Here is a 23481-nt window from a genome sequence, read left to right on the forward strand (position 1 = left end):
GTATTTAACACAAAATTACAGGACTTGTTAATAAAATATAGCAATCATAAAGTAAATGCTTAATTTGCAAAATGTCCACCAATTGTATCAAAATGACTCAGACTTCATTGTTCTTGCATTTTCATACAAATTGCATCCTGTTTCCATTCTTTACTGTTTAATCCTCTTGTCTCTCTGCTGCCAGACCTACTGTTCACGACTAACATCATCTAGTACTTATGTCAATATAAGTAGCACACACCACACTTGTATTCAATTAAAGGTCTCTTATAGAAAACATGTCATTATTGTATGTCGTTCTTTCAATTCACGATTGATTTTGCATCCACTTATAAGTGAATGAATTTAAAATTTTGATTTTTTATCATGTATAGTAACAGTAATAGCTACATATCTCTTAAAGTACAAATTATCCAAGTAAATAGAATAACTGAAGCGTAGTTAGTAGCTCTTGGTATTATCACTAATACATCGATCACTGATATCTTAAAAGAAAAAAACTAATTCTGATAGGACAGAACTAACAGTAAATTTGATATACAAAATCAACAAATCCTACCACAACAAAACATAAACTTTGGTAAATATCGATAAAGATAAGATATATGTAGCAAACTTCATAAAATGTCAGATGTTTGCAAACTCTCTTTCAAGTAAATTAAAAATAAGAAAATAAAAAAGGGAATACAATTGAATTGATAGTGTTCATGTCAGTAAGATATTGTGATAAATGTCAACATGAAAATCACAATTTAGATTAAGGGGTCATCACCACTTCATTTTTACATCAGTGTGATACATTCGCATTCAACATTACATTTACAGTTTTAATGTATTCTGTAGATTCACATTCAGTATTACAAACAATGTAGCAGCATTTTCAAACAAATTTAATCTCTCCCCTTTATTCATAATATCTATCAAAATTATTCGGTTTGTTTTGTCACTTACACACATCCAGATTGTTGACCAATTATGAGACAAAAGAACAAAAGCAGAACAGATTACTAACTGTAAAGAATGGTGATGTGATGTGGTGAATCTTTCGAAATACAATGTGTATAACTAAATTTTGACAAACACAAAACTCTCAAAGTGAAGTATGATTTGTTTCAAGTACACTTTGACTAATATTCTACAATCATTTTCTTTATATACTTACTGTTAACATGTGAAGTGGTGTAGTTGATGTGATATTTGATGGAACTATCAAAGTGAATGTTTGTATGTTGTTAGAAAAATAATGTATACGTTATGAAGATGGGGTGGATGATTCCTTAGACCGTAGATTCCGTTAGTCAGATAAATTAGTCGTAAACTCTAGTTGTCGTTCAGGGTGATTTCAGCAGCAGCTTCTCGATAAATTTGTCCAGAAATATCATGAAAGATTCCCGAATAAGTCATATAAGTCAGAGCTCACTAAATCCACACAAGTCAGATGAACATTGATGAGTTATGAACCGAAAAATAGATTATCATTATTCATGAAGCATTCCTACATTTCCACACAGGTAGAGTCCAAACACAATATAACAAGTCCACATGTTATTAAGTATTCAGAATAGTTTCAAACATACTTTCTGCATTAGCAAATCTCACATCACGAACACTATCAATCTAGCATATCTACATTCAGACACATTTGGTTAAGAAGTGACAATGGTTTAATTGTGAAGCAGTCAGTTAGAGATATTTAAAAGTGCTTGTTGAAAAAACACTCTCGATTTACCATTCACCTAAAGGCAGACATCCGTTTTGATGTTTAGATAATATTTTTTTCTACTGGAAGTTACTCAACATCTTACAATTTTCTTCTCAGTATTTTCTGTTGTTCTTCAGAGTGTTGTTAATCATTGTGATATCTGTAATTTAGTGAGTTCGGCTATTATCACGTTTGTATACAGTGAGTATACCAAATGTGTTCTTCCTAATTTGATCATTAGTAACTTCGGCTACTAAAATTGGCGAAAATGAATAAACTTCAATAGAAGCGAATTAGAGAATAATCATTAATCTACAGTCGTTCACATCTACACACATATTGACGTTTAATAACTAGTAGCACGACATCATGTTAACTCATAAAACAAACAACACGGATGCACAATGATTCTCTCCTACACTAATATGTCATACTTAGCAAACTGTCCTAACATCAACTCTAAACCAACTCAATGTTATTTTAGTTATCTCGTTACAATAATTAGTATATGATTAGTAACATTGAGAATGGAGATAATAATCAACCTGTTTCTTTGTTTCATGTTAACATTTCATATTCACTTAGCAATCATCAATGACCTCAGTGTGTTCATCACAGTATGATGTGTTTTCAGGTCATACATACGCAACATCTTCACCATCATTATTTGTATATTTCTACTGACAACGAAGACTCCCATTTCGTTGTTTTGTTTGTGTGTATAATTAAATAATTAGATGTAGGAAAAAGAGAACGTGACGAAAGTAATAACAACAATGGAAACAATGAGGATAGACTGTTATTGTCTTTGTTATTTTCCAACTGAGAAAGTGAACTATTCAACAGGATGAGTTAGTTCAAATGAAATGATCTTAAAATGACCTGATCATCATATTGTATATTTTAATCATTTACAGTTGTCTAAATTGAACATCATGTTTTTTTTGTTGCAGTTGGACTGGTGCTTCGTGAACAAATCTCATCAATGAATGACTACAATTAACTTAAAGTGGTCTGTCAGTTATTATTATTATTCAGTAAACCAAAAAATCTTTAATTCATAGTTTAACTGGTTCTATGATTTGAATATCATGGTTGCCATTCAAAATAAAGATGATTTAGGTGTTCTTTTTGATACAAAAATTTACCTACGCGATCAAATTGATTATACGTCTTATACGTAACAACACTTTAACGATGTAAAATCCTTACAAGTTGAATTAATGAAGGTCAAAATGTTAATGTGAGTTTAAGTTACAGGCGAATTCGTTTAAGTAAGAAAATATCAATCCACATAATTTTGTACTAAATAAAGAACATACTAAGAACAAATTTAAAATATGTGATATTGCCACATTGCATAGATCACATTGTCTTGTTTTGAACACTCATTCTTTCTTTTACTTATTTTTGAACACATAAGGAATCGCTATGTTATTTAAGAGAGAAAGATCAACTTTTTTTCTTTGACGTGATACACATAATGACTTATGACTTAATCTCTAGTAAAAAAAATGATATTTTTCAGGACATAGTGTGGTGTGTGCTACTTATATTGACATAAGTACTAGATGATGTTAGTCGTGAACAGTAGGTCTGGCAGCAGAGAGACAAGAGGATTAAACAGTAAAGAATGGAAACAGGATGCAATTTGTATGAAAATGCAAGAACAATGAAGTCTGAGTCATTTTGATACAATTGGTGGACATTTTGCAAATTAAGCATTTACTTTATGATTGCTATATTTTATTAACAAGTCCTGTAATTTTGTGTTAAATACATTTGATTGTCCCCACTCGTGTTCTGTTCACTACAATAGCCTTTTAGATAACATTCATGATGTGATCAAGGATCAAATATTTTAATCCATTGACCGTTCTCTAATGATACTATTTTTTATGTAGATCTTATCTCATTTACTGTTCATGCTCCTAAATATTGATAGCTATTTAGCTTAACATTCTTCAACCAAGCTCTAGCTGACAAGCAAACTATATCCAGAATTTCAATAATACTTATATTACTAAAAACTTCAGTGTCCCAGTAGTTTTTCGTTTTTCATTTCTAGTTAATATTTTCATTCACTTTTATTGTATATCTTTTTAGAAATTCATACCAAAAAGGTAAGAAGATAGGAGTCTATTACATTTCAATAAATTTTATGAACTTGACACTATATCATAAATCAATTGTCTTTAGTGATCCATTCAACTTGATATAAAAATATTCTAAATACCGACATCATCAAATATTCTTTAATTATCATATTGAATGAATCTATCTATACAAATTATATGTTATAATAATTAAGTTTATTACTCAGTGATATTTAGGATAATTTTTCTCTCAACTACAACTAAAATTTCTTTCTTAATTCCTTATTCATTTATGTCCTACGCTACAATATTCGTAGAGTGTGTGACAGACAAACAGTTGAAATATGATTGGATAATCCATAGGATAATTAAAGTGTGCATTAACATAATCTATTCACTGTGTAGAACACATTTTATTCATCAATCGGATTAAATAACAGAAATACAAAATTAAACTCATTGAAACTAATCACTATTTCTAAACTTATTGAATGAATGAATAACCGATGGTTAATTGACGTATCTCATATTTGGGCTAGTACATATATATATATTGCTTCATTTTATCCTGATGTAATAAATTAATGATAATTATGAAAGAAAAACGAATATTGTGTTATGGACATAAACTTGTCAACACATTAACAATGATTGTCTATTGTCAAAATCATCATATTACATATATTGAATAGATAAGTATTTTTTGTTTAAATTTACAAACGTAATAATAAAAATAGTAATAACATACTCTTATCTCAAATAGTGTATTGAGAAATATATGCGAATTAATATAGTTTGAATAGTCAACTTACCCACAGACACGTAGAGTATTCATAATGAAATATGGATTATTTCAAATTAAGAATAATTATGAATTAACAGTGAAAGTTATATATCAACTACTCTAACCATTACTGTAAATATTATTCTTCTATTTGGCTTTTTTTCTTTCTTTGTATGATCATTATTGATATCAGTAAAACAAAAAGATCATAAGAAAAAAAATGGATTTTCATTGTTATATGTTATATACTACCATTGTCTTTCAATTTCTTACATTAAATCATTCTAACTATGTGAATGGACAATATACTATGGAATATTTTATTACTGAAGAATGTCCACCAAATACATTAGTTGGAAATTTAAATAATATACCATATAATTCAATGAGTCAATCATATTCATTTAGTACTTTTCAACTTTTATCAAATAATGTAAATTTTTATTTGAATGAATCTACTGGATTATTGTATACACGTGGTCGAATCGATCGTGAAACTATTTGTTCTGATAATAATATACACAATAGTAATACAATGAATAATCTTCTTCCACATTCATCAAATGACTTTAGAATTAAAGAAGTTGATCAACTTGTAATAAACGAACCGAATTCTCTAAATACAGGATATATTACTAAATCAAGTTGTGAAATATTACTACAAGCCTTACAATTTATTCATGGTTCTCATTCACGTGAAAATAATGAACAACAACATAGAGTGATATTAATAAAAATATATATATTTGATATAAACGATAATACACCATCATGGCAAGAGAATATTATACAAATCAGTGTACCAGAACATACTTCAATCGGTACTAGAATACCCTTACCAACAGCTAATGATCCAGATTGTGGACCTATTAATACAACTGTAAATTATTCACTACTTGATGAGAATGTAAAATTTCAGTCTTCCGTTATAAATTCAGAAAAAACATCTTCAATGCAAAATGTTTTCCATTTAGATGCAGAGCTTATATCAAATCCAGATATGAATTTAAACACTGTGTGGAATTATCAAGCAATTACTTGTAAACCACGGATTTTTCGTTTATGGCTTCGTATTACACAAGATTTAGATTGTGATGATGATGATAATACCGATGAAACTGATACTTTGACTTCATCAAAACTATATCACCCTGAAAGTGTGAAAGTAAAACAAGCAAAGTTGACTTTAATTGCAGTGGATGGTGGTCAACCGGTTAGTTTGACAGGCACTGTAACAATAAATATAACAGTTACAGATATTAATGATCATGCTCCCGAGTTTATCGACTCTGGTCGATATCACTCTAAAACTACAAGCGAATCATCTTTAGTTCACTTATCACCTGTTTACTCAGAAAATGGAGAATTATACATACAGCTTCCTGAAAATACTCCAGCTGGACGAGTTATATATAAAGCACAAGCGGTTGATCGTGATGAATCAGATAAGAAAAAGCTTAAATACACACTAGGAACATCAGCCGGTCTAGATGTTAGGGACACATTTAGAATAGACCCGAAATCAGGTGAAGTAATTCTTTTACGTTCACCGGATTATGAGCAACACAGAATACACATTTTACCAATCACAGTAACTGATGGTAAACACTTGATAACGCAAAAGTTGACTGTACGAATTCAAAACATAAATGATCACCCTCCTATGATTTCAGTTCGTCCAGTTATTAAACAGAAATCGAGTAATTTTTCTTCAAGTTCATCGATACGTCCCGGAGTTCGAAACTTTATTAGTGGTCGAACGATTCTACTATATGTAACTGAACATGAACCACCAGGCCAGTTAATAGGAACTGTAACAGTAACTGATTCTGATGAAATTTCTGACCCGATTCTTGCTAAATCAGACAATTTGATTGAGAATAATGCCCCAACTATGAATTATCAATATCAAACAATTGATTCAGATACATATCTAAGCATTAACTGTCAGTTAAATCATAATGGGTTAGTGTTGGAACCTTTGTTCAAAGGTGCTAAAAATCAATTTAAACTTCTTACTTATGCTAGTTTCGACAGAGAACAACAAACAGATCAGTTTGCTACACTAACATGCTATGATTATGGCCAACCACCATTATCTTCACAAGTTGGTTTACATCTTATTATTGAAGATATCAATGATCATGGTCCTCAGTTTAAACAAAGTAAAATGATTGCTCATATAAAAGAAAATAGTCCATCTGGAACAAAAATTTACAAAATTGATGCACATGATCCAGACATTGGTCCAAATGCTTTATTAGGTTATCGTTTAGATGGACAACACATGGATAATTTTATGATTGATGAAAAAACGGGTACAGTAACTAGTTTACGACCATTTGACAGAGAACAGATAGATCATTTTAATCTATCTGTAATTGTTTATGACCAGTCTGAATGGGTTACACTAAATAATTATAATAATGATAATATTACATCTCTAACAGATATAACTATAAAAACAAATACAATTGAACTGTTTAATCGTAAAGCACCAAAACAGCATATTGTACATGGAACTCTTCATGTTTTCATTGACGATGTAAATGACTGTGTACCAACATTTGATAATTCATTATATCAATTAACTGTATCCGAAGATGCTAAAATTAATCATTTAATTGGACAAATTGAAGCAAATGACAGTGATGCAACCGAAATTAATAATCAAGTAATTTAATCTTTCATAATAATGATGATAATAATAATAATAATAAGCGCCTACTTAAGTTCTTGTCAAGACAAAGTCGAATATCATTTCAGGGTAAAGTAGTTTATTAATATCTAGAGAAGATTACGTAATGCTATTATTTCCAACAGCAAAATGTCATGTATTTGTTTTATTCATTCACTCACATAAAACATACCAACTAGTAATTTAAAACTCTGGATGTATGTGACCAATAAGAGAAGAGAAGTTATGACATCAGTTGATAATATAAAATGATGAATATCCTTTGTGACTAGAATAGTATACTGTAAGGATGTTTTACTAAGAAAATTTTAGTATTCTAACTATTGAATGATGCATTACTCCATTATAATATTGATAAGTTGGGAATTACTTTACTTATGTAATCTATTGTTTTATATTCAAGAAGTTTATTCTATAGAAATTGTGTGCTGAAATTATTTTGTAACAGTCTAATTATATCAACTAGTTACTATGTTATTATTGGTAAAGCTGTACTATGCTTCCAAACCAATGATGACCATGTAACTGTAATAAATAGTTATGTTATGTTTAAAAGAAATGAAACTATTTGAATTATTATTTGACCCAAATAGTATAAAACAAATCGAAAACGTTTCTTATTTGATTCCATAAGAATTGGTTTCATGGAATTGTTTCATACTGTTAAACAAATATGTATTGATATTTTGTATACTTTTAGCTAATTATTCTATGGTATATACTGTAGGGAAGAAAGTGAACTGATAATTTTAATTTTCCATTGGTCAACATTATAAGTTAGAACCTCCAAACTCTCTATAGTTTTGAAAAACACAATATTCACCTTGATCTTGTTGTAAGAGGATCATTGAACAGGTTTATAACTGATATTCATGCTTATAGAACTGATTAATAAAAAAAATAACCTCAATATCAATCAATGTATAGTTTCTTTGAATATGTAATCTTAGCGTGCTAACGAAATATTTGGCGGGAAAACATTCAAATTTTTAATAAGGAGACCGGTTTCCCAAAACATTAAGTCTAACTATTCATTCCTACTTGTCTGAACTACTCAAAAATATAAACTAAAATAAACAGAACCCTCAGTTCAATGAATTACTAAATAATATGTCTAAAGAATAAGAGCTCAATCAAAGTTAATGATGAACATATGAGAGCATAACATCACTGTATACAGAAATTAGTTGATTGTGGAAGTGAGTAACAAAATGTTAATCATTTTTCTGTGGCTCTCAGTGTAGTAGGTATTAATAGTTAGAAACTATATACTAAATGATTAATTATAAAAATGTAAATAATTTTATTTGTTATATTTTAACTAATAAAAATTTAGGTAATTCTTGTTCATTTTTACTTTGAGACATTCGTACTACATCACTGATTCAATACCCCTCCATTTTCGTCAATCTTCTAATGCCGCAATTTAGCAAAATAAATAAATACGAGGGATTTGTGCAGACTAAATAATTTCTATAGTTTAAATCACGAACTAGTCGTAGCTAAACCACCTTTCAAAACCTGGGAGCACTGGACGGCCGTTTCGTTTTTATATGAGACTCCTCAAGATTGCGTGTTCGCGACGCCACAGGCTGACTTTGACCACCCTAAATTCTAATGAAAAGCCATGACCATCGAAGTTTAATCAGTGTCAGATGTGAGACAGTTATCCACCTGAGGCAATGAGTGAGGGTTGCACATTACCGCGCCACTGGATGTCTTTCCAGTTATCTGAAGGTTAAGGGTTCGCGGTCGAGTCCGGATGTCCTGATTTCAGTTCCTGTGGCGGGGTCATTCTATATCATAAATTCTGTTTGGTCTTTTATAAAACAGGTTGATTGTAGTAAGTCATGAAATCTAGAACTAGCGTTTCGTCCACTTTGGAAGTCATTGACATAACTTACTTGTATCCGAATGAAGTTGTTCACATTGAAATGCGAACACAGAACTTCTCGCTTAAAATTAACCATCATCTAGACTATTGAGTTCAGACATTCTCTAGACTTCTCAATGGGTATGTTGTTTATAGTGTTATCTCATTATTAGTAAATGACACTGACTGTAAATTGTATTTGTGCATCCTACTTAGAGTTCTTCGGTATATGGATAACTTAGTCCTTCTGTTTTTAAAGCAAACAATAATAATTTTAGTTTCGTATATATTATGTAGGATAAAAAAGAAATGCTGTTATCTGTTGTATTTCTAATCATTTTTGTCCAGTCATCATACAACACCTTTAAAAAGATAAATTAACAAATATGAGAACGATCCTCTGCATCATAAAATAAAGCATAAATAAATGAATTATGTGCAAGAAATTCTTCCACCTAAAATTTAATTTGCACACATTCGTTTCTCTAAACCAGTTGACAATATGCATATCAACAGGTGTTTTCTGAGATTCCTGTATGCTCAGTGAATATCAATAAAACTTTACAAAGTATTATGACTGATCGTCATTTGTTATAAATGCGTCGCCAATTGTTACGTCTGGTCGTCGCTACTTGTTATGTCGAAATCGCTCATTACTTATACTTGTAAGACGAGGAACCACTGCAGTTCCTACGACGTAAAAGTAAAAACACAAAGACTGTTACAATTGAGAGTTTATTAATCCCAAAAACACGACGAAGACCCTATTGAAAAATGCACTCACAACATATATATTGATTAGTACACCCATTTCGATTATTAAGTAGGATGAAATCGCATGCATGAAAAATACCCAGAGTTATAGCAAGCCATGCACTGCGTGTCATGCTGAGCATGGTTTATGTCAATTTGACACGAAATATCGTGCCTTTAACAAACACCACACTCAAATAAACTAATGGTATACCAAATAAAACACCACAATGGGAAACAAAACAAACGCTACACTGAGTAATTATTGTAATGAATGAAAACGAAAGTAATGTTGGACAGAAATCATAATGAGTAAAAGAATGTAATTTTACTTTTTAATCTCATCATATCACAAAGTTTAGATTTTTCTTTCCAGTCATTAAGTATCAAACAATACAGAACAAGCTATATTTCAATTGAGCAAGTCAACTGAAGTTATTTTTATAATTAAATTGTTACTGTTTACTTATCAGCTCATCTAAAACACTACAATATATTTGTTATATTGTCTTTTTATCAGTGAATGTTTCAATTATCCACTTTCTATCCTCCCTTTATTCTTCAACCTCTATTTAAGTATTTTAATAATTTCATTCTAATCCGAGTAATGAATTGGAAATAGGAAAAAAATGTTGGCAACTAAAAAATGAACAGCTTTTTATTCAGTAAATATTTAATTTACTTCACGTTTATACTTATGGTTAAAGTATAGTTAATCTATCAACTAAGTTATTTGATACTATATATATCAAAGTTATTTTGTTTTAATCTCCAACCCATTAATATTTATTGTCACATGTGTGGAAAACTGAATGTTCAATATATGTACAGAAAAACCATTTACAGATGTCAAATAGTTACTGACATAATTGAATACGTATGAGAATACAAGTTCGATAGTAGTGTTCTGTCGATAGAAACTAAATAGTAAAATATAGTCATTATTCCCTTTTAGTTAAAAAAAATCAATTATTAGCTTCATTCAATTAAAGTTTTTAAAGAATAACTACATTATGTTTATTCTATGATTTTCCCTTAGTTACTCACAATTTATGTGAATTCATTAAATTCTCGATAATTGTTAAATAATCCATCTTATAAATTTTCTAATTTTAAACCATTAATTCTTCAGGCTTATATGTTTCAGACATGCATTCTTTAGTGAATTTACTCGTGCTTACTCATAATTCAGCTAACTGTCTTCATTCCAGTTTTTTCATTCATCAATATCCACTATTTCAATATACTTGATTATAAAGAGCAGACGAGAATCCTTGAAGTTAAACAAATTAACACTATTCTACCTAGTGTTTTGGCTTTATTTAAATTCATAAAGTGACCTAATTGTGTGAAATTATGTTGTTGATTATCAGATGCAATCAGTTACGATAATTATTATATAAATAATCTATCCCAGATGGTGTGACATCACTAGTATGGATTTGCTTGGTAGAAGTTTACACTTTATATTACCTATCTTCATATTCGATAATGTCCAGTTCATTATGTACAGTCATAAAGTGACCGGTTCAATTTATGTGTATGTTTATTTACAGTTTTTATTTCAATCTGTGAATTTACTAAAGAATACTGAAAATACTACTAATTCATTTTGGGTTAAACCCCTCAAATTTTGATCAATAATACTCAATATTAAATGTTATACGAGATGATGTACAATTTCTATCATTAATATCTGGGTATTTTTCTGAGCTTAAAATAGAATCATTTATAATTTTTTCTTCACAGTTGTACAGGAAATAAGAAATCGGTAGAACATCATTTACTTTTCGTAGTTCTACACTATGATAATATTATAAATTACATTCATACATTATGTTATTGTATATTTTCATAGTATAGATCAATTGTTAGCTCACTGAATAACTTTCTCTTCAACTGATGAATATATATTAGAGAATCATAGGAATTTTAATTGAGTTAATATAATCTTTAAAATTAAATGTAGTATAGAGTACAGAAGCCAAAAAACTATTGAGTTTTACATGAATGTGTAACTTAATATTCTTTGAAATACTTGATAGAAATCAACATATGGTCATTAGTGACTGGCTTTAAGAGGTATTTCCTGGAGTTCTAGTGAGAAGCCATGACCAGTGCAGTTCATCCGGTTCAATTGTGAGATAGTAACTCACAGAAGGCAATGGTGGACGTATGACTCAATTTCCAGGATTAGTTGAAGTTAGACATTAACACTGTTGGATGACAGCCGACTCAGTGGTCTAGTGGTTATGCGCTCGCACGTGAGACTGGTAGGACCTAGGTTCGAATTTCGGGAGGTGGGATCGTGGATGCGCACCGCTGAGGAATCCCGTGGTGGGACGAAACGGCCGTTCAGTGCTTCTTGGTTTTTCATGATGGTTTAACTTCAATTGACTCATGATTTCAACCACTGAAATTACTATAATATCCATAAAAACCCTTCTGATAATAAAATTTTTTTAAATTTTGATCTTTTAATGGATAACTTCACTTTACATAGAGTAATAGTGAAGTTATTCAATGAATTTTACTTAAATTTCCTCCGAAATGTAAATACAATCGTCAATATTTGAAATGAATCACAATTTTTTGCAGTAACCATAACCATGAATGATCTAATTGTGTAGGAGTTATTTTAGATATGTTAAGTGTCAGCTTTTTCGGACGATCGAAGGCAATTGCAAAGAATACCTTGTCAAATGGTTCGACCGTTTTAATGTATACTAATGAGATTTATATGTAAAATTAAGAATGTTAGTTCTACGCCATTCGTTAATCTTAATATCTGTAAGTTAGTTTAAACTTCACTACATCAATCAGTAACCACTTCTATATTTCTTATCTATGTAGTAGATGCTTGGTGTTAATTTTACCAGCCTTGGCAATTGTACTTACATACTATAATGATAATCACAAATGATTGACTAGTCGATATAATTTGACAACTAATCAAACTGACAATAATTCAGTAAAACTAAGTGTTTTTAAGGTAATTCTACAAGTACTATGATGGCTCTATCTACAATATTCTTATTGATCCTAATAAATAAAACGAAACCACTAACTTAAATGTTCCATATATATCTCTACTATTAACTAAACTAACATAAAGTATATCACACTATACTACTAATGGTCTTTTGAATTGACCATAATAAACTTTCCTATACATCATTAGTTATTCTCTAATTATATTTTAAGAAATATAAATGAATTATTTAAAATAAACTTTGCTTATAATTAAATTCTAACTAGTCAATATGTAATTGCCCTGATAAGGAATTATTTAATATTCTATATGTAATGATCATTAATTCATTACATCAATAGTACGTAATTAATTCATTAATTCGGAATAATTATTTCATTAAAGCTAAGAAATATTCATAACTAAAATACCATTTTATATTTGTATAGACATAATATTTCGAAATATTAAAGAAATTAAATGAATTCAAATGAATTATTTATATATTTTTAATAGTAAAAATCATATTTACTATCTACTTATTAATCATAAAGTAAGTAGTATATTTAACTAATTTTAGTTTTTATTACTTTAAACATGATTATAATTTGTAATAGAGAATTTATAAATAATGCATTATAATAAATAAGTTGCCTATATTAAAAAACATGATGGAAAATAATAATAAAATAATTTCGTTTTTTTAAAAAAGAAAAAAATTCACAGTGACTATATGTTTCTAAAAAATTAACCTGGTAACTAGATATTAAAAAAAAATATTTTTTTCTCCTAAATTATTTGTTGCTGTTTCTCTTTAATAAAAAACTTAACGATAGTATTATTCCCTTGAGAATGAAATCCATTTTATTCAATCTGACTATGTTGTTCAAGTTTATCCTCCGTCATGTTTGTATAGGTACTTGTAGTAGTCTTCTGAGTCTAATAATTCTTCTTTATATAGGAAAAGAACTAATAATTACATATGTTATTTGTAAATAATTTAAATATTTATAACTTTAATTTATGGGAATTCATTTTATATTATTTTTGGGAGGTAGGGGAAATGGCTATCTAGTAAATCTAACTAAATTACTTACTGGACACCTTGAAGTGTTGTCGAAATGTTGTCATCTATAAAAAACATACGTGACTGTACAATTAGGTTGTCTCATCATCCTAGATACGCAATAATAATTTTAACTTACCATTAATTAGTTACCTAGTGTAAACAATCCCTGTTATTAGATTTAGACGTATTGATTAAACGGTTGCTATCATATAATATAGTTTCAGTACTTAATTATAACAGAGACTGTATGTTCTTGAAAAAAAAAGTTTCGCCAAATGAATTTTCATCTGTTCTTAGAAAGTTGTAGTTTATCAAATTTATTCTCTCACTCATTTATACTTATTGTAATTTATCTATTTTCAAACACTATTAATATTAAGTTTAAAGATCAATACTATCCAATCAAGATCGAGGTCGATAGGATAAGATGTGAGTCATATATAGAGAAATTTGAATACTTTACTTCTATCTGATGTTGATGTTATTGTTCAGAAGAACAATGAAAGCTTCACGACCAAACCATACAGCTCAGAGAACAAAACTTTACCAAAACCTTTAATGTACAGTTAAATGCTTCTCTATTTTGGGAATTATTCTGTCTCAGCTTGAATTATTATGAACATTAATACTACTATTAAAATAACAATTAGTCATCGAAAGGTAAACACTAGTGATGTTTACTGAGAATATAAGTGAGACAAATAAAGATAAAATACGTGATTAGTAGGGAAGTTATTTTTGGAATGTGCGGAACATTTTGAAAAACTCATCACTGAACTAATTGTCAATCGAATCGGTCCCAATTTTCGCTGATTATTTTTAAATATTTTTCATTAATTTGGTTTCCATGTATCATACTTTCACAGAAGTCAAATCATTAAAAAAAGACTGAAATACTAGATATTATTATGAAAGCGCTTGTAACAACCATTTGTAAAAAATTAAAATAGTTTGCTTATTATTATTGCTATAGAGGATTTAGGAAGGTTATTAAATCTCGCGGTTTATTAAAAGGACTGAGCGAGGGAGTACTGGAAAGCTGTGTTTTTCAAGAAGGGGAATACTCAGGAGTCCACACTCGTGACTTTACTGGGGTTCGTACCGATGACTTTAAGGTGAATAGGAAGTTCTAAACCTCTAGATCACTAAGCCGGCGTCCGTGGACGTGTGTGAACAATTTCAATCAACTAGTGATATTACACGACCACCTACTACTACCAATGAGATACAGCCTTCTTCATACTCGATTGGTCACGGTTCCTCACTAGAGCCCTAAGAATCGCATCGAAATTTCGAAATTTCGTCATTATTAAACATATGATTTTTAACTACCACTGTCTATTAAGATTCGGAAATGTTAGTTTCATGATGAATAATATTAAACTTAAAATCGAATAATGATAAAATTCACAGAAATCAATATAACATATAAAAACCTGTTTAGCCTGGTTTGTCAAAACCCTGATTCAATAATGATCAAACAATAACAGATATGAGATCTGTTTCATTTCAGGATAATCTTTGTAAAAGACTAATTGTATATTTGATAAACAAAATATATTTCCCTCGTAATAACTAGTCATAATTTTGTGACATCAAGACATCGATTAAAATAGCATAATTATTAAACTTTGAATCACAATGTCAAATAGATACAAACCAAAACAAAAATATATATATAAAAGTTTTCTTCCCATCGTGAACATTTTATTCAGTTGGCTATTTGAAATGAATGAATATTTTGATGGAGTTTTGTTCTATGAGCTAGATAGTTGGTTTGGTCATAGAACTTTCATCGTTCTTCTAAACGATATCATCAGCACAAACTTTAGATAGAAGCGAAGTGTTCAAATTTCTCCACATATGGTTCACAGCTTATCCTGTAGATCTCGATGTTGATTGGTTCTTGCTGGCTTTAAATCTGTCATTCAAACACATCATTTCTACCTGAAGTTTGTGCAGATGATGCCGTTCAGAAGAACAATGAAAGCTCCACGATCAAACCATCCATCCAGCTCAGGGAACAAAATTCCATCAAAATCATCCACCTGAGCTAAAAATCTTCTCCACCGTGTAAATTTTTCTCTTAAATGTTACTTTGATAACTCATAATAGTTCCTTTCATTTGTTTCGTTCTATTATTTTTTGTTTTGTTATCTTACTCATAAGAATATTTTTTCACTTGCTTACTCATTTACTTACGCTTGTTACTCCCAGTGGAGCATAGGCCACCGACCAGCATTCTCCAACTCATTCTGTCCTGGGCCTTCCTTTCTAGTTCTATCCAATTAATGTTCATTCTTCTCATGTCTGTCTCTATTGGTCGGTGTAATGTGTTCTTTGGTCTTCTTCATCGCAGAAGAGCCCCTCTGGGGCTACTGCAGGTCTCAAGCCCGGATAAAGGAGGGTGGGGCATGGGGTTAGAGACCTCATCCCTTAGGAAACTAACTCGTTTAAAAAAACGCTAACTTTTTTCTTCATTTCTCACTAAATCATTATTTATTGTGTATACTTTATACGTAATTCAATAGTTGTATGCATTCAATCAAATGAAAATAAACCTAATTATATTGATGACATAGAGATAACTATCATAAAACTATATATAAACTTAGATAATTTATTGTATAGAAATTGACATTTATTGTTATTTTATTTTATTAGAAATAAAATTTAATTATAAAGAAAATACATGTCTGAAATAGTATTTTTAATCGCTTTTCTGTAACTATGACTTAAGTTCTACAAAGATTAATTATATGAAGTGGATTATTCGACTTAAGATATCCAGTTTATTATATTTTTCATGTTATGAAAATCATATTGGTGATATTAAATAATTGATAATCAATATAACTTAATCCTTTAATGAAGTTAAACAAAGTATGAATAAGATTTATAGAATAGAATCATTTCATCTTATTTGATAAATAAATAATTGATAGATGTGGCAACTGTAGGTTATTGACTATGAGGGTTTATTCTTGTATCGTCATATTAATCGGATACTTGTTTCGCTCTAATGTAGGGGCTCACTGACAGATGCATTCGAAGTAAAGATCGGTGCCAGATAAGGTTATCTACTCTCCCCCATCCTCTTTCTTCTGATGGTTGACTAGATTATGAAGACCTCGACAAATAAGGGAAAGCACGGAATACAATGGATAGCTCAAAACCAATTAATCGATTTGGACTTCGCAGATGACCTTACCCTCCTATCTCATACACACGAACAAATGCAGATGAAGACAACTAGTGTAGCAGCAGCCTCTGTATCAGTAGGTCTCAATATGCACAAGAGAGAAATCAAGATCCTCAATTACAACACAAAGAACATCAAACTAGTCACACTTGATGGAGAAGCTCTGTAAGATGTGGGATCTTTCACGTACCTGAAAAACATCATCTATGAACAAGGAGGATCGGATGCAGACGTATGCAGAAGTATTTAAAAATAGTTGTCTACGCAAGATACCACTAGCAACAACCTACTGTGGAAGAGAACAAACCAGCTTTCAGCTGAAGAAAAAATTAGGAAAAGACGATGGAAATGGATAGGACATACATTACTCAAGACATCAAAGTGCATCGCGAGGCAAACCCCAATTTGGAATCCTGAAAGGAAGAAGAAAAGAGGAAGGCCAAAGAACACATTATGTCGGGAAATAGAAGCAGATATGGAAAGGATGAATAACAACTGGAAATGGTTATTCAGGACAGGATTGGATGGAGAACGCTGGGGGGTGGCTTATGCTCCTCCATGAGGAGTAAGAGGCGTAAGTAAAGTAAGTAAGGTGGGGCTTATCAATAACATAGACGAAAAGCCTTAGATTCAATCTTTTGGAGTATCATGTACTTTAAAGAAATCCTATGTTAGTTGGATTATTAATATTGTTCATTGTGATCAGAAATCAACCAAATGGTTCTAAATTAATATTATTAGAAGGAAGAAAATGAAATCATTAAGACAAATATAGTAAATAGGTGCTTTTAATCCAAAAATTAAAATAAAAGTCTTCTAATGTGGAAGATAATCAAAAATTCCACAAAAACCTATTGCAATAAAAATGAAAACGTATTAAAAAAATAGGAATAACTAGATATTTTAATTTTAAAATCATGCTAAAGGAAGGGATTCGACAAGACGTGTTTATATATATATATATATAATTCAGGTTTCAAAATGTGATTGTGCTAAAGCTTTTGTACTGTAAAGTTGACTAGAGTAAGGACCTCTAGAAATCTTTGACTAGATCTTGTAGTGGATGACATGAGATGCACCTGAAAATGAATGTCATAAATGTAATACATGCAATACGTATGTCAATTAATTTATGAACCGAACATATATCAGTGACTCATATTTCAAATAGTTCTCTATAAACAATTTCCATACATATGACCAAGAATGTCTTCTTTATTAAATCAGAATTCATGTATAAAATATTCTTTTGGATTGTATGTGTATTATGGTATTTTTGATTCATATTCTTGATATTTTGTAAGTTTTGGAGATTGATGGTAATTGTCAAACGATCTGAAAATATCTTGGATATCAGACATTCATTACATATTAGGAATGTGTTAAAGACAGACGCGAACTGTGAAAACAGTTTCCAATTTAAGTATTATAGAACCCGTTGTTTTAAGTTTATCAGATTGCTTAGTTTTTATTGTAGGGTCATTTTCTCATTATGTTTATCTCTGAACTGTCTTTCAATTATATCTGGGTTTTTTTACCATACTTTAAAAATTTACGAAATGTGAATTTAAAAAATTCCCCATTTTATCTATGCTGTCTGTCAGACTTGACAATACTATACCTTTTCTTCTATCTGAACGAATTAACAAAATGCTTTTTTGGGTTTTATTTGACAGATTTTGCATGACTTCAATCCTTGTAACCATTTTACTACATTTATTCTAATAAAAGTCAACTTGAATAGACCCTTATCTTCACTACTTATTTTTATTTGTAGTATATTAGTACAAACATATTGTCGTTTTTTGTTTACTAGAAAATGCCAAACACATTACACAACTTTATAATTAAAACGGAGATAAAATTAGGACCAGACGGTTGAGTTAAACTTTGAATTATGAGTTGGGCATATGACTTTACTTATAATGACTCAAAAAGATCTCAGATTTAAGTAAGATTTTATGGTAACACCTGCTCCATACATCTTACAATAGTTATCAGAAATTTGGAGGATATCTGATGCCTGAAGTAAAACCAGATACCTAATCTCTCCCAGTTTGAAACGTAATGATAACACTGAATCTTAAAAATGCATATATATGTATATTTCAAACGGAGACAGTCAGATGGAAGCTTGAATATTTGTCAACAAGGTACATTTTAAAATTATTATCCAACCTTTCCTCAAGGTATCTTAGAGATTGAATCTAATCAAGTAACTTCAAAAAGAATCTATCCTGAAATTAAATCACCTAAACCTGTGTTCATGTTACAATACTACCGGCATAATTTGATCACCACATACAGCAAGACTGCATGACACTGATTAATACTTACCGATCGATTACTTTATACGAATAATGCAATGATGGTTATGAAGACTGAAATTAAAACAGTTTAAAAATCTAGAAAAGAAATTAATTCCATTTTAAGAATATAAAATTACAAAACAAAAAAGATTTCAGGCAATTTCTTTCAATCACTTGGTACCATAATGTTTACACGTCTTACATTTTGGTCATTATTCCCTACATACATTAACGCATTCTGATCTGTATGTATAGTTCATGAATCCCTTCGTTTTTCTATTCCAGTTATTTTTCTCACTTCAGTAGAATCTATAGACACCAGATGTGTAAAATAAGAGTAGTCAGTAGTTACCCATATGTTAAATAATAACATAATATTCTATCTTGTATGCAACATACCCACACATATATCTTCAGTAACAAAAAGTGAAATAACGGTTCTCTACAAGATGAACAGTAGTTTTATGTGCCTATATATATATTTGTATGTATTACGGTGTATTCAAGATACTTTAACGTATACATGTCTTGTATAACAATTAAGCCATGGAATTACTTTAATATATCCTATTCTTATGTGTATAATTATTGTTTATAACCATAAAAATCAACAAATTTTTCACGCTGTTCCAATTTACACTTAAAACGTTTTCAATAAATCTAATAATGAATTAACTTGATTATAAAATATTCTATGATAACTTATTATTTCATTCATAAACTTATAATAGACATACATAATAATCTGTTATTATGATTATTACAATCAAATATACAAAAAGTTATTTCAGTATAAGTTGACTGTACTATTTTCCTCGTTTATCATTTTTCATACTTTATCAATTATGACATTGTTTTGTTTGTGTTTTTCTCTTTTTTTTGCATCTGGTTTTGTTTAACCGATAAACACTAATACTAATCAACACATTCCCCACCCCACACAACCATATATATATATATATATATATATATATATATATAGAGAGAGAGAGAGAGAGGTACAATCCAACATAAATATTTAACAGACGAATGAACAATCATAAAACATGGTTGTTTGCATTTTTGAAAAATTAGAAACTTGAAATTACACTTCTCGCTTCGGATTTAACTTTTGTCCTTGTTTTTTTCTGTTCAATGTTTCTTTTGTATCTCTATGGTGTATTGTTTGTTTGTTTTTGTATAAATAAATGTATATATTAATGTTATGCATCAATTAATTTTTAACAATTATATCAAGCTAATAAACTAGCCGTAAAATAACAGTAATAATTATGATAAAAGTATTATTCTTATTAATACTACTATTATTAGTAGTAATTATTTATAAAACTCCTGAGTTAATGTTTTATATGTGAGTAGAATAAGGTATTTTATTATTATTTGTATTATTGGATTGTTTAATTAAATATGTTGCATAAATATTTAGAAGAATGTCGGTTTATATTGTGCTTACTTGTATCAAAGTTATACCTACCTCTGATTAGTTGATTATGCTAATTATTATTATTAAATATATAATGAAATTATTTGTATTAATGAACCATCTAATCTGTAAAATATCAGTAAAGTTATTATTCACTGAATAATTGTTATGTTACCAGATGACTGTTCTGAACCATTGGTTTCTTTCAAGATTTTTCATACAGATATTACATGTTGTATTACTTGGAATTAGGTGGCGTAAATTTAAACATTATTAAATTTTCAAACTAATATTAAACATATCAAGTTAGTTGCTATTGTTTCATTTTTCCGAATGAGCAATTTCACTTGCTCGTATTTTATCTAATCTGAACTTATTACATTGTTTCCAAAGAGTAGGGACATATGTATTTTAGATAGGTAGTTAATTAGTGAAATAAATAATTCATTTTAATCATGGCTGAATATTTTATTATGTAGTTAGTATTGAAACATGTTCTAGTCCCTACTCATCAGCGAAACATACCTGTAATCTTTCAAGGGATTTGTACTCTGCATATTATTAGAACTAACGTCACTCAGCTTCACAATTTGAGACAAAACCATTGAGCTGTTTGATCAGAGACATAGTTAATAATGTCATGTTTGTCTCATCTTTTTAGCGCTTATAAAATTATATCGATTAAGTTTTAGTATGACCATTATTCTACTTTTAATTACCTAACACTACAACATGATGATTGCAGAGTGTCGAGCCAATTAGACTAGTGATTGCATTACAAGTTGACTGATACAGTTTGATCAGAGTTACATTAATAGACAAACGTAACATCACTAACAAGTAACCAATTAATTACAATACTCTATAAGTTGTGGAAATTAAATAATCTCCTCTTTTTTTAATGGATTAGTGACTCATTTCAATAAAACTTTATTAATTATTAAGAATTAGAAGATGAGAAAGTATTCATATGTACACTTGTAATAATAATGATCATTTACAAATAAGGAAATAATTATGAAAATATATATGGCACGGGTAAGCTAGTTTCTAATGTACTACTCAATATATATTATTGTTTACAAAGTTAGAAATAATGAATCCTGTCAAAACATTACCGAATTGTACTTCTTTATTCATAGCTAATTCTTTTTATATAAATATACTTTCTGTATAAAAATTTGTTTCATAGACCAGATTTTATAATAATTTTAATTTTACTTGGGATAACAAGTATCTGAACCCACTCTCTATCCAACCTCGTTATTTCACGTGCATTGCTATTCTGAATGAAAGTAATGTGAGTTATTTTAGCATTACAATCGTGTATTTCATAATTCTCATGTTGTATGCACCTTAATGATTCAGTAACAATTTTTTTAACATTCAACTTGAACTTTTATTTTTCCTTCATATAAAAACAAAATTTAACACCTAATTTCAACTATTAATAACTCAATCTTACACATACATACATACTCACACTATCCTATTTACTAAAATCAACGTTCAAAGATGACTGGATTAGCACAGTGTAGATTTGATCTGATTTGATTGTTTAACGCTATAAATTTTTATTTGATGATTTTGATCATTACCCTGAAGAAGTTTGTTGGACGAAATGTTGGAATTATTTTAAATTTCAATCGCTGAAATTATTTCAAATATAATTTTCACATATAATGACTTCTCTATACTCGGTGCCTAATTTTTGTCAAACTATTCGTTCTAATATTGATGAATATTCGTAAAAATTATTTGGGATATATTGTAAGCAATGATGGATAGTGGCTAGCAGTGGAATCCAGGACGCGCATTTCGTCCTATTTGGGACTCATCAGCTGGGTGTACCTGTATCTCACAGTTGATGTTCACTCTGAGACTCGCGCCCAGTACCATTCGCTTCAAACGCCATCTCGTTATCCACTTAGCTACTGAGTCAATTGCAATCTTAAACCTCAATGGGAAGATACAAGTCAAACAATACCAAGTGTATTCGGGATGTAGTTTGTAAAGAGAAAAAAAGAAACTTTTCGTATATACATTGAAAAGAAACTATACTGAAGATAAAAATAAATCAATAGCGTCTTTAAAACCAAAAAAAGAGAACAACGTATTCATAATGTTCAATCATTTATTTTGTAATTTCTTTAATACCATATGTTCATTTACTTATCAATGGAGATTCCTTATTGAATCATTACATAACAATTGAAAAAGTTTATCGTGAACTAAATAGATAATGAATTGTAATTTCTTTTTAATGACATATGTTTTCTATTTATATTATCTAAAAAGAATTAGATCTCATTTTCCATTCATAAAGCCTCTCATTCTAATAATATTAGAAGTAAACCCAATAATTAATCTTATAAATTTCCGTTACATTTTTTTCTAAAAAACGTAACTGAATAACTGCTATCTGTATACTTGTTAACGATTGTTCTTTTTATCGAATATATATTTCCGTATTTTCAGGTCAACTGTCATAATCAATAATAATGATAATACTAATAGTTTTAAAACAAATAATTAAAATCAAAGAGGGGTTTTGTGGATATTACAGTAAATTTATTGGTTGAGTTCATGAGTCAGTTGAAG

The 23481-nt window shown here is 29.5% G+C and overlaps 1 protein-coding gene across 1 annotated transcript in view; it reads left to right on the top strand.

The window, feature by feature from the left end:
- Positions 1–4802: 4802 nt before the first annotated feature.
- Positions 4803–23481, top strand: part of CDH2_4 (Chromodomain-helicase DNA-binding protein) — a gene marked incomplete at its 5' end in the record, with an annotated part of 60380 nt that continues 41701 nt past the window's right edge. The window contains one exon of the mRNA XM_012937283.3: positions 4803–7256. Within this exon, the coding sequence (XP_012792737.2) occupies positions 4803–7256 (2454 nt within the window). The remainder of the gene's footprint in view (positions 7257–23481) is intronic.

Source organism: Schistosoma haematobium, chromosome 3 (genome assembly GCF_000699445.3).
Source record: "Schistosoma haematobium chromosome 3, whole genome shotgun sequence".
Taxonomy (NCBI): Eukaryota; Metazoa; Platyhelminthes; class Trematoda; order Strigeidida; family Schistosomatidae; genus Schistosoma; species Schistosoma haematobium.